Below are 15,925 nucleotides of genomic sequence, written 5' to 3'. Positions count from 1 at the left end.
AGTGGAGTCACAGGCTCCTATCTGGACCAATCACTGACAATGGAGTAGACTAATAGAGACTGCCTCTCTCCCACTCTGGGGAGGAGTCTAGCTCCTCTAGAGTACGTGACTACTTGGTAATTGAATGAAATCTGGATCTTTTTTTAAATTAACATATTAACATATAATGTATTATTAGCCCTAAGGGTACAGGTCTGTGAATCATCAGGCTTACACACTTCACAGCACTCACCATAGCACATACTGTCCCTAATGTCCATAACCCAACCGCCCTCTCCCTAACCCCCCCACCACAACCCTCAGTTTGTTTTGTGAGGGTTTTTTTAATATATATATATAAGATTTTATTTATTTATTTGACAGACAGAGATCTCAAGTAGGCAGAGAGGCAGGCAGGGGGCGGGGGAAGCCGGCTCCCCGCTGAGCAGAGAGCCCGATTTGGGGCTGAATCCCAGGACCCTGAGACCATGACCTGAGCCGAAGCAGAGGCTTTAACCCCCTGAGCCTCCCAGGTGCCCAGGTTTTGTGAGATTAACAGTCTCTTACGGTTTTTACCTTGAAATCTGGATCTTGATAGCCAAGAAGCTGGTGTTGGGCGGGCCGCTGCGGAAAGCAAATGGGACCAAAGAAGCTGAGCAACCCATGTCTGCGAAGGGCAAGAACCAGGGTGGCTCTGGGAATCTTGGTAGAAAGAACCATTAGGCACTGTCCTCAGGATGGCCCCACCAGGGAGGGATACAGCCCAAACAGAGTCACTGGTCTTTAGGTTCAGGTTGAAATTCCTAGGAGACAGCCTGATTGGCTGAGCCCGGCCACTTGATTGATTGCCCTGCCTCCCGAATCACCTGGAAAGGGGGAAGGGATGGTCCTCCCCAGGGAACTTGGGGAACTGCTTCCCCAAGAAGACAGAGAGAAGGGAGCAGGAAGACCCGGAGCTGAGATGAGGGAGAAGAGGGGGAAGAGTGGAAATGAGGGGAGCAGACCCACGAGCTCCGCTGGAGGGACCTCACATCAGGGCGGGATTCTTTTTTTTTTTTTTTTTTTAAGATTTTATTTATTTATTTGACAGATCACAAGTAGGCAGGGAGGCAGGCAGAAAGAGGGGGAAGCAGGCTCCCTGCTGAGCAAAGAGCCCAATGCAAGCTAGATCCCAGGCTAGATCCCAGGACTCTGGGATCAAGACCTGAGCCAGAGGCAGAGCCACCCAGGCGCCCCGGTGTGTTGGGGGGGGGTTCTTATTTGCAACCAAAAGACACACCAGCCTTGACTAATTTAATTTAAATAAAAAACAGATCTATTTACAGGTAACCCACAGGCTCTTCCAAACGGTTGGGAGCTCTACAGATGGGAGCGATCCCCCAAACAAAGACAAAGATACTTCAGCTTTTCCCTCCAATGTTCTGTTACAGCCACTGCCACTGTCCTTGTAAGCATGGGTCCCAGCTTAACTGCACCATTAAGTCCTAGTTCAAAGTCTGGGTTACGGGCCTTGCCCAGTCTTCAGGGAAGGCTGGGAAAGTGCCGGCCTGACCTTTTCAGCTTCCACAAGGAGGGAAGGACTCATTTACATAAATTGGGAGATCTCCCAAATACAGGAAGAGGGTTTAGCAGCTGGGCAGGCAAGAGGAGTGACACAATGTACTATCCTGAAGGCATCTGGGGAAGACTGAGCTCGGAGAAGTGAGGAACTGGGTCTTTTGTCCCCAGAGCCCTCCTGGCACGGTGCCCGGCCCCAAGGAAGGGGTGGAAGGAATGTTTGCTGAGCACGTTCTGTCAGCAGGGGAGTGACGTGAGCAGACTTCATCAGAGGGGCTGGAGAGCCCCAGCCTGCAGCGGGCGGTGAGGACTTGGGCAGGGGCTGGGCAGTGGGCACCGGAAACCTGGGTTTGCAAACACCTACCTTCTTGTCCCCCACAAACATCTCATGTGACTGGGGTAGTTTGATTTAAACTCCTGCCCTCCTCCACACCTTGGATCTCAGCTAATGACCCCTTTTTACTTTAGGGAGATAAGGAGGCCGGGGAGGTAACTCCGTCATCCTGTCATTCGCACAGACCTGAGTCCCTCCCATTCCTTCAGCGCTCAGGGGTCTCGGTTCCTTTGGCCCTACCATTTCTGCTTCAGTTTCTTCCCTCTCCCTCCTCCCAAATCATGCCCACAAGCCTGCAAACAAGCTCTAGTTTCTTCCATCTTTAAAAAGCAGACAACCTCCCAGGACTCCACCCCTCTCTGGGTGCTGCCCTGTTTCTCTGCCCCCTTCACAGCAAAGTTTCTGAAGGAGTGGCCTCTGGGTGCTCACAGACACTGCTCCCTGACGCCAGCACCCCACCCCAGGTTTCTTCCCTGTCCCACTGAGGACAGGCTGGGCCGTGTGACTGACTCTGACCAATGAAACATGAGCAGGAAGGCTGTGTGCTGCTTGAAACAGAAGCCCGTAGTTGCCCACAGTATCTGTCCCTTCTGTCCCCTCTGCCGTGAGACAGGTAAGGTTCTGGGTAGAAGATGTGTTCTCCACCCAGATCTCTGAGCAAGAAACCAGCCTCTGTCATCAGCCACTGAGACCCTGGGGACACTTGTCACATGTCCGTGCCCTAACTTGTCCTGACTGACCCAGTGCTGTCTCCCCATTCACTCTTCCTCCCCTTCTAGCGTGCATTCCGCGCCCACCTTTCTCCCAGAAATGAACTTTCTGGTGTTACCAGTTATTGCCATGTTGCCAAACAGCCGTACTTCATCTCTCAGCCCCCATGATGGCGGAGTCCGCCTTCTTTCTTGAACCACTCTTGGCTTCGGTCACACCACGTGCCGTGGATTTCCTTTGACGTCACGGGCCACTCCTTCTCCTTGACATTCCAGAATTGTGTTGCTGGAGGCCTCGATCCTGTATCCCCTCTCTTGACAGGTGGCTTCATCCATTCCCACAGATTTAAATGCCATCTCTATGCCCATGACTGCTGAGTGTGCTTCTCACCTCCGGTTTGCCGCCGGTTAAACATCTCTGTCAGGTTCCGCAGACTTCGCCTGTCCTAAACGGAGATCCTGAAAGCAGACCCCCATGCCTGCTTTCCCAGGGTTCCTCCCGTCTCACTGCACCCTTATCCTCTGGAGCCACCCCATCCCTTCCTCACCCTGGTCCACCTGTGCGTCCTGTGAATTCTACATCCTAAACATTTCTCATTCTGTCTACTGCACTCTGATTCCATGGCCCCACCCCTCTTTTTGTGCCCCAGTAGCAGCCCCCCCAAATCCCATCATGCTGCTCCCCCATCACGCTCTTCCGTGGCTGCTCACCCACCCAGAATTAGATCCAAACTCTTCAACCGAGGCTTTCAAGTCCCTACAAAGCCTGCCTCCTACTTTTCTGACTGCATCTCCTGCCCTTCCCTTCTTTCCCTCATCTATACTAAGTTTGGTCCTTTCCCATGGCCTTTGCACCTGCTGTTGCCTCTGTTCTTTGGCTCCTTTCTTTCCTTTAGGTTTCAACACAGGTGTTGCTGCTCAGGGAGGCCCTGCATGAGCACACAAACTAATGTCTCAGTCTTTCTTTTTTTTTTTTTTTTAAAGACTTTTAAAAAATTTATTTGAGAGAGAGAGAGACAGAGATAGTGAGGGAGAGCACGAGCAGGGAGGAGAGGAAGGCAGAGGCTCAAGCAACTGAGCCACCCAGGTGCCCCAGTTTGTCTCCGTCTTAACCTCCTTGTGTCCCCAGTGTCTACCACCCTTTGTCAGTCAGGCCTTGTCTGGTCCCTTTGCTTAATCATCTCCCTGCTGGAGTGTGTAGGCTCCGTGAGGGAAGGAGCTGGATCCCACTGTTGCAGCACGAAGCTCAGAGCAACCTCGTGTGAGTGAAGGAGTCAGGGGACAGATTCAGCACGGGTGGTCGGGTGATCGATACCCCAGGTGTGAATTCTGAACGCCTTTCGCTGACAACAAGGAAAGGGTGGCTGTTCCAGGAACTAGGAGCAAGGGCTCCTGGAAGACAGTTCTGTACCTGCTTCTTACAGGCTGGGTCCTGTCCCCTGTTTCGTGTCAGCCAGTGCCAGGGTCTTCAGGATTTGTTAGATCCCTGGCCCCACTCTCTCTCCCTCACGTCCCCTCAGTGACCCCCAGTCAAGCAATAGACACTTGCCCCTGGGGACAGTCCCAGGCCCATAGAGGTTCACCTGCCCACCAAACGCACCTGAGATACCACTTCAGTTTCAGTGAACTTGTCTGGGTGCAGGTCGGTCCACAGTTTGCTGTGGTTCTGAGGGAGGGACAGTGGGCTCCAGGGTTTGGAGGGAGGAGGCAGGACTCAGAGCATTCTCGAAACCTCCTGGGAAGGACTGGCTCTCAGAAGCCCACGGCCCTCAGCCTTGGGCTATCATAGCCCAGATTCTGGGGCCCCCAGACTGAGAAGCAAATTTGAATAACATGGGACACATTTTATGAGCCCCAGAGGGGCTTCCCGAGCTGAAGGTAGAGCCCGAATACCTGGGGCATTCTGCAGAGAGTCGGCAGCTCCAGATGGAGATGGAGGGACTGGGAGGAAGGGCAAAGTAGAGAGGTCAAGACCCCATTCCCCACCTGCTGTGCCCCGGGGGCAGCCAAGGCCTGGCAGGGAAGGGACTGGAACCTAGGTCTGAGCCCGGACTCCGTGTCTGATCTGTCAGGCCCCTCTGCCACGCCTTTGGGCTCTGGGAGCGGCAGGGTGGGTGGGTGAAAGCCAGGGTATACTGGGGGTTGGGGAGAACCCTGAGGGGGTGAGCAGCAGCTCCCTTGATAACAGCACCAGTAATACGATCATCACCCTTGGCAGTGACTCTCCTTCAGCTCGCCCCGGGCCACGGTTCAGGGGCATAGCCTCACTGAGCGCTTCCAACACCCAGTAAGGCAGGTGCTCGGCCTCCCAATTCCTGGACTGAAAAACCGAGGCCTTGGAAGTTTAGTGACCCGCCCAGGTTGCCCAGCCGAAGGGTGCTCCCAGTGGGGCTGGTCCCAAAGCCAGGCAATACTGGGGTATAGAGCTGCTCACGCCAGCCTCCAGCATCCCACCTGTCCCCCCAAGAAGGCACCCCGCAGCAAGGAGGTGGCAGACGCGCTAGGCCAAGCTGGGGAGCCTGTAGGGAGGCCCCCTGAGAGCTCGGCGGCCCGCTTAGCAGGCCTCCCAGCCAGGCCTGTGCAGGGGGCTCGCCATGGCAGGAAAAAGCCAAGGACTCTGCTGGTAAGGGGCCACTGGCTTCCCACCTGCTGAGAGTGACCCTGGAGTAGGTAGGTCGTTGAGCCTGTAGGGAGGAGAGCGGGAGCTAAAGGCAAAGCCAGAGTTGAGTGTCGAGATAAAGCGGGGAGATCGCAGACCCGGGCCCCCGCTCTGGGCTGGAGTTCAGGGACGCTGCAGGACGAAAGCGCCGAGGCTGCCAGCCCCCGGTGGCCTCCAGAGATAAACATGAGCTTGCACACACACGTGCCCGTACTCAGATATTGCATACATGTGTATACGAGGCCATGTACACGCACGGCTAAACACACAGTAGCACACGTGTGCGCAGAAATGTACTCAGATCCATGCGCGCGCACACAGGTTCCGTGTAGGCTGGGCCTGCTTTCCAGGCTGCAGGCAGTAGACCTGAGACGTGGGTTTCTAGAGAACACTCATGCCTCCTGCCTGTGTGTCCCCTCCCCTTCCTGGGCCCAGAGATTTGGGTTTTCAGAAGGAGGGCTTGGTCTTGGCCTCAGATAGGATGACTGACTTGTCCTGGTTTGTTTGGGCATTACCGGTTTTAGCCCTGAAAGTCCCAAGTCCTGGGAGAGCCCTGAGTCCCAGGCCAAGCTGGGTTGGTCAACTGCCCCTTGGACAGGCCTGGTGTGTGTCTTCCCTTGCCGAGCTCTCCCCACCCTCTGTCCCTTCTCTGATGGCACAGGGGCCATCGAGAGAGAGCCACAGCTGAGGCTGCTCTTCCTGGCGGCCTCGGTATTAGTAAGAACCGCTCTGTTTATTGAGCACCTGCTATGTTCCAGGCACCGCTCTAGGCCCCAGGGGCTAAGCTGGAAACGCCCCAGACAAAATCACTGTCCTCGGGGAGTTGACATTCAGTGGGAGGGGACAGAAAAGGAACAAGATAAATAAATAAATAAATGAGATAATTTATTAGAGGAGGATGAGTGTTAAGCGGGAAAGTAAAGTAGGGATGGGTTCCTTCTCTATTTTAAATAGGCTGCTCTGGAAGGCCTGACTGAGAATGTGACCCTGGGAGAGACCAGAAGGCTGGGGTCAGGGCAGGGGCCCTGCAGGTGTCCTGGGCAGCTCTCCAGAAGGAAAGAGCAGCCAAAGGTTGGAGGCAGGACACACCCAACACGTAAAGAAGAGGAGGAAGGAGGAAGAGGCTGGGCGGGAGTTGGAGGGCAGTGGCCAGGGCTCTGGTAAAACCTGAAGGGTCTTACTGAGCACAATGGGGCCAACGAGGGTTTGCGTGGAGGGGTCACGTGCTCTGACTCAGACTTGGCGCCGCTGTGTTAGGAGACATGGAGGGGCAAGGCTGGGGGCCTGGGGACTGCTCAGGAGCCTATGGCACTAGGCCAGGGGAGAGATGACGGGGACCCAGGCTGGGGTGGTGGCCGGGAGACACGGGTGGATCCTGGGTACGTTTTGAAGTTGCGCCCGCAGGACTCCCGACAGACTGAGCCTGAAGTTAGAGAGAGAAGTTGGCATGAATCCGAGGTTCTTGCCTGAGCAGCCAGAATGAAGGCGCTGCCTTCACCGGAGACGGAGATGGCGAAGATGTGGGTGAAGGCGGCTTGGCGGGTGGAGGAGCCGCAGCTCACCTTCAGAGGGACTGCGTTGGACACATGGAGGTCTGGAGGAGGCAGGTGGATCACAGGTGTCTTCAGCGGGGGCTGAGGAGGGAAGCCCCGTCTCCCTGGACTGGCTTTCTTGTCTCCAGGGCTGGGCCAGGCTGGGGTGAGGGGACGCTACAGGAAGTGGCCTGCACTGGGGTGTGGCATGGAGGGATGGTGCCAAGTGGGCTGGGGCGCCAGTAGCTCTGTCCAGCGCAGCCAGCCTGGCCTGAGGCTGTTATCTGACCAGCACAGCCATTTGGTTAGCATCGATTGGCTCAGGGAAAAGCAGCTGGCAAGGCTAGGGCAGGAGGGTGGGGGAGAGGGGCCCTGTGGGGAGGGGGTGGGCTGCAGAGCCAGAGGGATTGGCCACAGGACTGACGAGCCTCTGAAGGCTCCCGGAGCCCTGCAGACCTGCCTGGGGGCCTTCAGGGGATTCCAGTCCATGGGGCTGTACCTGCGCAGGTGTAGGGAGAGGTGGGGGGGGGGGGGATCTGAGACCTTGAGGCCAGGGAGGGCCTGCCTCAGGCAACTTGGAGCTTCTGGATTTGAAGGCAGGGGTGAGGCCTGTTCCACCACGCTCTTCACCAGCTTTGTGGCATCCGCCAGCCTTTCCGCCCCAACCTCCACCCTCCGTGTGCCTCATTTCTTCTGCGATAGGTGTGGTGGTGTGAGGAGTCCATGTAAAGAATCTGATCCGTGTTTAGGACTGGATCCTCCTCCTTGGTTAGCTCCCTCCTGCTTCCAGAGTGGGCAAGCTGCAGGACCCCTGCCACTCTGGTCATCTGGCCTGGGACTGGACCAGAGGTCCTGTCAGTGCTGGTTCCAATGGTGACCTCTCTGGCCTCCCCAGGCCTGGGTGTCCCCAGCCTCACAGAGCTGGTGTTAACAGTTTCTTGGGAGCTCTGGCTACTCATAGAGGCAGAGAGAAAAGGGAGTCTGGGGTGGGGGGGCACACTGCCTGTTCCCCCACCTCAGTGCCTTTGCATATGCTGTGCCTTCTGCCTGTTATGCCCTTCCCACCTATCCTGCCAGGTCCAGCTCCACAGGACCCTTCATAAGCACATCTGGGGTTGCTGAGTAGCTTGGATGAGGTGCTGTTCCATGTTCCAGCCACTCATCCCCTCCCCCTGCCAGGTCCCTCCCAGCAGGTGAAGGGTTTTGTGTTTTGTAGGAAGGAGGACCTGTAAACAATACAATCTCTATGCTACCAGGGGACCAGAAGGCTTCATGGAGGAGGTGGCACAGGGGTGGCAGAGACCTTCCCTGAGCTTCCCCTTATATATACACCCTTAGGTGCCTACTCTGGGCCCCAGCACCTGACCAGACTGCCTGGGATTGGGGGCCCCTCTATCTGCTAATGAACCGGCGAGGGCTTGCCCAGTTCATCTCGGGGCTCCTCCCTGGACTCCTCCCTGCCCTAGCACACTGGACACTGCAAGAGGGCAAGTACTGAAAGGAGGAAAGAATGAATGAGCCTGTGGAGCCTCAGGTGAGCTCAGATGTGTGGGAGGCCAGGAGGTTTGGGAATAGCCGAGCAGTCAGTGGGGCACGTGTCCCTGGAGGAGAGGAGGAGGAGAGCCTGAGGAAAGGGGGATGAGGCCCAGCCTGGCTTTCTTCAGCTCCTTGAGGCAGAGCAGCAACCCCTGCTCCACCAGGAGAAGGCTGAGGAGGTAGATGGGAGGGGGTGCAACTCCCCTTCACAGGCTGCTAATTTGTGATCTTAAAGTACTCAGCAAAGACACCCGCCTCATTGTTAGTACCATAATCAGGCAATCAGCGGGGTCGGGGCTCCCACTGGCACACGGAGGGGGCACAGGAGTTGCTGCCTGGCTGGGTGACGGTCCAGGACTGGAGCACCTATTGGCTTGATCACAGGGGCTAGAGGTGGGTGAGTTTGGCTGAGAGGGCTGGTCCAGGGCCTTGGAGATGGGACCAGCTTCCAGGGTGGAGAAGCAAATTCAGCAGGGACCCACCCCAGTGCCCAGTGGAAGGAGGCAGGGGTAGGGCAAGGGCAGGTTCCCTGGGCTGGCTCCCAGGCATGTGGGCAGCACAGAAGGATGGAGAGAGGCTCCAAGCAGTTGGCTGGGGGCCCTGCCTCCTCCTGGACACCTCTCATAGGAAGGACATGGAGGGCTCCTGCCCTGGGTCCTGCCTTGACCCCACACACCTACCAAGGTGTATTCACGTGCTGGCTGCTCAGCTCATGCCTAGATTTGGGGGCATTTGTTTTTTTTCATCCAAACTGCGGTCTCTGCTTGGTTTCCTTGTGCCCCGACATTCCCTGGGGGCACCTAGGAATCTTCTAGACACCTTCTAAGGAAGGGTTATGGCTCTCCTTGGGGCTCCCAGCTTCTCAGGGGACACTTCAGAGAAGCCCAGCCCCGGGGCCTTTTGGGGACACAGCTGTAACATCAGGTGGAAGGGTTGTTGGCCCCCATCCAGGTCGGTGGGGGCCAGGGAAACCCCCCACCACGTAGTAATGCTGGGAATCAGAGGAGCGCAAGCAGGAGCACTTTGTAAACTTCATAAGCTGCACAAATGTCGAGTGGTATTAGTACTAAGCCTGCAGTAGCTTACCCCTGCCCCCAGGGTCTGGTGTGGCACTGTGTGTCCCACAAGCTCCAGTTCATGGCCATGGCCTGGTCCCCTTCAGCACAGTGAGCCCTGTGAAGGCCCTTGAGCTGGGAGGGGGCCCCCCAGGCCTCCCCAGAATGGCAAGGTAGGGACGGGAGACAGCAGCCTGGGCAGAGGTGAGGGGTGCCTGCCAAGAGAGGGGAAAGGGGGTGTCAGATTCTGTGGACGCTGCAGCCAGTGTGGGGTGGGCCCTCCTCCCACCCCTGGCTTTTGGAGGCTCAAAGCATCTCGCAGGCTCCCCGAGACTCAGTTGGGGCTTGGTGTCCAGGCTCCTAGTCCCTCACACTCTTGCTTCCCCCTGCACAGCTGGGACCCCCTGCCAGACTGTGGTGGGCAATGGGGGCCTCAAGGTCAGACCTGAGTCTCCATGTGGGGCACATTGGCAAAGCGATCACCTCCTACTCATGTTACAGAGAGGGAAACTGAGGCTGAGGCTTGCAGGCCATCTAGTGGTGGTGATGACTGAAGACACCGCAGGAACCACCTAGAGCGTGGCCCGGCCCGGAAAGGGTCCTTACAGCTGCACTGCCACCACCGCCGCCGCCACCGAGGTCATAATTGCTCTGAAATCGCAACCGAACCCAATTATGCAAAAACGAAATTATATGCGATGATTTTTATGTTGAAAACGTTCGGTGGAAGCCGGGTGATTACAGGGGGACGGGAAGCAGCTGCCACTCTCTGGGAGCCCATAACTCCCAACAGCTGGGAACTGTCACTTATTTACGATGCTGTTTCTGCCGGGAATGAGGGGGTGGCAGTGGCGGCTGGGCCTGCCTGAGACTGGCCAGGAGGCTAGGCCAGCAGCAGGCCTGGGAGCCTGGCCTGGTGGCCCGGGTGAGGCTAAGAGCAGGCCGGTCGGAGAGTGGCCAGGAGTGTGAGTTCTTTCTACATGCTTTGGGCAGAGCTGACAGCAGGAATCAGCTGAGCTGCCCCAGGCCCTGGCCTTCTCCCCAGAGGCCCAGCTGGCCAAGCTGGAAGGGACGGGCAAGAGGCCAAACCTGGGCAGGGACGAGATGGCTGCCTGGCCCTGCAGGGTGGGGGCTACCGGCCTGGAGCCTGTTCTCGCACTCTGGCGCGCCTGCCGGGCAGCCTGGGGCAGCTGCAACCCTGGAAAAAGGCAGGTAATGATGATCGTCTGTAATGAGGCCGCTCAGATAATGAGCACGGGGCTATTATCCGACCACAGGCTGGACACATCCGAAAATAAATTATTTTAAGGATCCATTAACGAATGCCTAATTAATGTCCAATTAGAGGGAAGCTACAGAGGAAATGCTCCGGACGGTCGAGAGGCAAAGCCTTGTTTGCAACCAGCAGCCAGGAGCACACAGCCTGGGAGTGAGGTGCAGAGAGGGGAGGGTCCAGAAGATGGACCAGATAGGGGGGCAGCCTCACTCTGCAGCGCCTGGGGCCCCAAAACCAGGCAGCCCTGGTGTCTCCCCCCAGCCTTCACACATGTCCCATTATCACATCCTCACAGCGCTGCAAGGAACACTAGTACTATTTAGAAATGAGGAAACTGAGTCACAGAGCTCTGTCACGTATTTGAGGACACAGAAGGCACCCTAAATGAGACAGCTTTTGAGATGAACTTTGGTGTCTTGCATGCATGCTTTGTTATTAAGAAGACGCTAAAAGACTTGGGGCGCCTGGGTGGCTCAGTCATTGGGCGTCTGCCTTGCCCAGTCGTTGGGCGTGTGCCTTCCGCTCAGGTCATGATCCCAGAGTCCTGGGATCAAGCCCCCGCATCAGGCTTCCTGCTTCTCCTTCTTCCACTCCCGTGCCTGTGTTCCCTCTCTCACTGTGTTTTTCTCTGTCAAATAAATAAAATATTTAAAAAAAAGAGAGAGAATACACTAAAGGACTCTTCAGGCCTCCGTATATTTACTTTGTTAGACTAGGAGTCTGAATCAGTACCTGTTCAGGTGCTGTTATAGGAGTAAGTGACAGCTGGGAGAGGAACCCCCACCCCAGAACGGCCCCCCGGGAGCCTGGGGGCGGGGCTAGGACTTGGGGGCGGGACTTAGGGTACAGCGAGTTCCCGGCGCGCGTGTCTGGTCCCCAGCTCTCCTCGCAGCTGGGCCTGGGACTGGCCCCCTCCACGGGGGTGGAGCGCCAGAGTGTCATCTGTCGCAGCGTGTGGGCCCCGCTTGGGCCTCACCCCCGCCTTCCTCCCAGCAGGAGCCTCCCTCAGAGGGCTGCCATCCCAGACCCCCGAGCTGGGCACAGCCCAGGACAGAGCCCTGCCAAGGGGTGGGGGGATGGTGTGCCCTTCCGTCCCCCACCTCCCCGAGCCACCCCTGACCTGGCTGTGCTCTCTCTCCCCTCCCCATCCCTCCCATGCCCCCCCGCCAGGGTGCTGTGTGGAACTCTTGCTGCTGCTGCTGGCCGGGGAGCTGCCCCTGGGCGGCTGCTGCCCGCGGGACTGCGTGTGCTACCCGGCACCCATGACGGTCAGCTGCCAGGCACACAACTTCGCCGCCATCCCCGAGGGCATCCCGGAGGACAGCGAACGCATCTTCCTGCAGAACAACCGCATCACCGTCCTCCAGCAGGGCCACTTCAGCCCGGCTATGGTCACCCTGTGGATCTACTCCAACAACATCACCTTCATTGACCCCAACACCTTCGAGGGCTTCGTGCACCTGGAGGAGCTGGACCTTGGCGACAACCGGCAGCTGCGGACGCTGGCGCCGGAGACCTTCCAGGGCCTGGTGAAGCTGCACGCCCTCTACCTCTACAAGTGCGGGCTCGGCGCCCTGCCCACAGGCATCTTCAGCGGGCTGCACAGCCTGCAGTACCTCTACCTGCAGGACAATCACATCGAGTACCTCCAGGACGACATCTTCGTGGACCTGGTCAACCTCAGCCACCTGTTCCTCCATGGCAACAAGCTGTGGAGCCTGGGCCAGGACACGTTCCGGGGACTGGTGAACTTGGACCGGCTGCTGCTGCACGAGAACCAGCTGCAGTGGGTCCACCACAAGGCTTTCCACGACCTTCGCCGGCTGACCACCCTCTTTCTCTTCAACAACAGCCTGTCCGAGCTGCAGGGCGACTGCCTGGCGCCCTTGGGAGCCCTGGAGTTCCTCCGCCTCAACGGGAATGCCTGGGACTGCGGCTGCCGGGCGCACTCGCTGTGGGAATGGCTGCGGAGGTTCCGCGGCTCCAGCTCTGCCGTCCCCTGCGCCTCCCCCGAGGCGCGCCAAGGCCAGGACCTGAAGCTGCTGAGGGCCGAGGACTTCCGGAACTGCACGGGGCCAGTCTCACCGCACCAGATCAAGTCGCACACACTCACCACCACCGACAGGGCCGCCCGCAAGGAGCACTACCCGCCCCGCGGCCCTGCCAGGGACAAGGGCCACCCGCATGGCCACCTGCCCGGCTCCCGCCCAGGCTACAGGAAGCCTGGCAAGAACTGCACCAGCCACAGGAATCGCAACCAGGTGTCCAAGGCGGGCGCCGGGAAGCAGGCCCACGAGCTGCAGGACTACGTCCCTGACTACCAGCACAAGTTCAGCTTTGACATGATGCCCACTACCCGGCCCAAGAGGAAGGGCAAGTGTGCCCGCAGGACCCCCATCCGTGCCCCCAGCGGGGTGCAGCAGGCCTCTTCGGGCAGCTCCCTGGGAGCCTCCCTCCTGGCCTGGATACTGGGGCTGGTGGTCACTCTGCGCTGAGGACCTGGGCTGCCAGCACCCAGCATTGCCACACGTCCACCAAGGAACAGAATCTCTTTTCTTTTTTTGAACAAGCGAGGGTCTGCTGGGTTTCGGGCAAAGGCTGGTAAAGGCTTCAGCTGCTGTCTGGGCCCTGCCCTGTGGATTATAAAGCCCAAAGTGTACAGCCCCAAAGTGGGAAGGGATTCGAGCATCACACCCAGCTGTCCTGGCCAGGCCCTGGCGAGTGCCAGCAGAAAACATCCATCCAGCAAGGCAGTTAAAGCACACAAAATGAATCCTTCATTAGCAACAATGGGACAGTGCACTCCCCCCCCCCCCCGCCCCCAGGAGCTGGGCTCTGTGGAATCCTGGTCACTGGAGAGGTCTGAAGGGCCCCGCCATTCCTGGAGGAAGCAGGACTCAGAGGAGAACAGATGAGGCTCACCCAAGCGGCTGGGTGGCCCAGCCATCTGGGAGCACTGGAGCAGGCGGCATTTTGGCCCTTGCCTGAGGCCACAGAGTCAACCTGCCCTCACTCCAGCCCTCAGTCTCTCCCCGCCCGGGGGGAACGCTTCTCATTCCTGATGTCTCAGGCAACCCTGGCAGACCCAGGCCCAGCTGCTGGGCTCCAAGAACCAATTACCAAAGGAAAGATCATCAGAGGCTGAAATTCAGAACTGCATCGAATGCAGTGAGGCTCTCACAGGAGGTGCAGTTATAACTTGACTTATAACTAAACTTGACTTATAACTTGACTTATAACTAAGTCAACTTATATATATATACATGTATATATATATATATATATATACACACACACACACTGTCCACACACATGCACAGGGCCCCTCCCCACCCTCCTACCAAACTGTACGTCTTCTCATGTGTATAAACTATACAGAAAACTATATCTGTTGAACTAAGGGTTGTTATTGGTGATTTCTAGCAAGAGAAGAGTTGTAGGGTTTTTGTCTAGAATCCCAACCTGGCAACGACAGTCCCCATCATAACCTGGGCTTGCCAGGGCCTAGGGCAAAGTGTCAGTGGGTAGGGCCAGGCAGCAAGAATCACTTCAGGGGACCAATCTTCTTCGATGTTTAGAGCATCGCCTTGTTTTTATATGCAACACAAGTCCGGCTGCTGCCCCAGAGCACCCCATCACCCCCACTGTACCAGAGGTCGTTGTCAGGGGCGAGAAGTGAGAAGCAGCTCATGGGACATCAGGGAGCCAGGCCCTAGGGGAGGGCTTGATGGAGAAGGGGACCAGGAGGGGCTCTGGGTCTTTTTTTTTTTTTTTTTTTTTGCCGACGGGCAGGCAGCAGCCACAGTGTTAGCCCAAGATGCTGGGCCGTGTCATCATCGGCCTCGCATTTTTGCCAGTGACGGTCTGGACAGGCTGGGGAGACTCTGGGCATGAGCCCAGGACTCCAGCACAGCTCAGCTGCTGAATTTTTCCTTGAGGCTCTTTGATGGCCAGCCCAGCAAGAGTCCTGTGCTCGGTGGCAGGAGGGAAAGCATCAGGTGGCCTTAGCAGAAGGGGAACAAAGAGGGCATTTCAGGAACCATCTCAGGCATTTCTGCGTTACTGAGGCCCCCTCCCTCCTGGCCCTTCTGAAGATGCCCAGGGACTGGCGGCGGTGGCGGAGGGGCCGGACTCAGGGGTCAGGAGTGGGGATGTGTGCAGGGCATGGAACAGGCAAGCGCAGTCAGGGAACAGTGGCTCCGGTCAAGGTTGGCCATGCTGCCGGCCAGGGCCCCGCTGGGCGCCATCTCCTCTGAGCTCTGCCCAAACCTGAATTCCCCACCAGAGAGGATGTGTGTGAGGAGCAAGAAACAACACCGAATCCAATGAAGAGAGAAAAACAATAATAAAAACATTTCTCTTGGACAAGAGCCCTGTTTCTCATTTCCTAACCCTACATTCCCGAAGTAGTGGCAGATCGCAGGCTTTTGTGGGGGGGGGCGAGCCTGGTCGGGCACAGCGTGTTTGCTGGCAGGAGGAGCCATATGGGGCAGGGGCACGCTGACTCACTGGGACGCATGTGTGCGCATGCGTGCGAACACACGCACACACATAAGTTCTCCGTTCTAGGGTTCTCCCTCACCCTCACGGAACATGACTCACTTCCCACACCCTGGCTGTGGACTGGCCCAGTCTCTGTGGCTCTTTCTGGACCAGGCTGGTCCTGGATCCTTCCTGGCTGGTTCCCAAGAGCCACACCCGCGGCAGCTGAGCTGTGGATTCTTCGAGGCCTCAGGAGTGGCCGGAAGGGAGCTGCCAGTTCCTGGGGCCCAGAGGGCTTCCCAGGAGGCCAGGGATCCACTGAGACGGCCGCGGAGAGGGCCTGGGGGCTGCACCTGCCTCTCTCGCTTCAGAGGAATGAGGCAGTTCTCTCCTCGGTAGAGAGGGGAGAGCTGGGTTTTCAGGTGTGACTGAACAATCTTCCTCGGTACAAGGCTTGGAACCTGCACTAACAGGAGTGCGGGGACGGCAGAGCAAAACATGCGCTCTCCCGCCGCCCGCCTGCACTTCCCCAGGCTGGTGCCAGGCCCCGGCTGTCCCTCGGAACCCGAGCATGTTGTCCCGTTGTTGATTTCATTTCCAGCGTCAGACAGCAAAGCCCTCAGTGGGAAAATCAAGAGTCCAAGCACTTTATTAAATTTTTTTAAACAGACTTAGTAAGTCCTGCAATATGAAAGTGAAATGTCAGTACAAGAAATGCTGATGTTTTATAAATGACCGCCTCCGTCAAGTGCAGCTCGGTCTCTGGCTGCCGACTGTTATTAGAGGCAAGGCAGAGGGGCCCAGG

The 15,925-nt window shown here is 57.5% G+C and overlaps 1 protein-coding gene across 2 annotated transcripts in view; it reads left to right on the top strand.

Moving 5' to 3' along the window:
* Positions 1-14,968, top strand: part of RTN4RL1 (reticulon 4 receptor like 1) — a 70,695-nt gene extending 55,727 nt beyond the window's left edge. The window contains exons 1-2 of one of the 2 annotated variants that reach the window (XM_045986672.1): positions 6,450-6,857; positions 11,809-14,968. In XM_045986672.1, coding sequence (XP_045842628.1) covers positions 6,719-6,857; positions 11,809-13,133 — 1,464 coding nt within the window. In that variant the 5' untranslated portion in view covers positions 6,450-6,718 and the 3' untranslated portion in view covers positions 13,134-14,968. Of the gene's footprint in view, positions 1-6,449; positions 6,858-11,808 lie in introns of those variants that run through there. The other variant, XM_045986673.1, reaches the window with a different exon arrangement.
* The last annotated feature ends 957 nt before the right edge of the window (positions 14,969-15,925 follow it).

This window comes from Meles meles, chromosome 18 (assembly GCF_922984935.1).
Source record: "Meles meles chromosome 18, mMelMel3.1 paternal haplotype, whole genome shotgun sequence".
Taxonomy (NCBI): domain Eukaryota; kingdom Metazoa; phylum Chordata; class Mammalia; order Carnivora; family Mustelidae; genus Meles; species Meles meles.
Note: the sequence above shows the minus strand (reverse complement) of the source record. Positions and strands in the feature narration are given on the sequence as shown.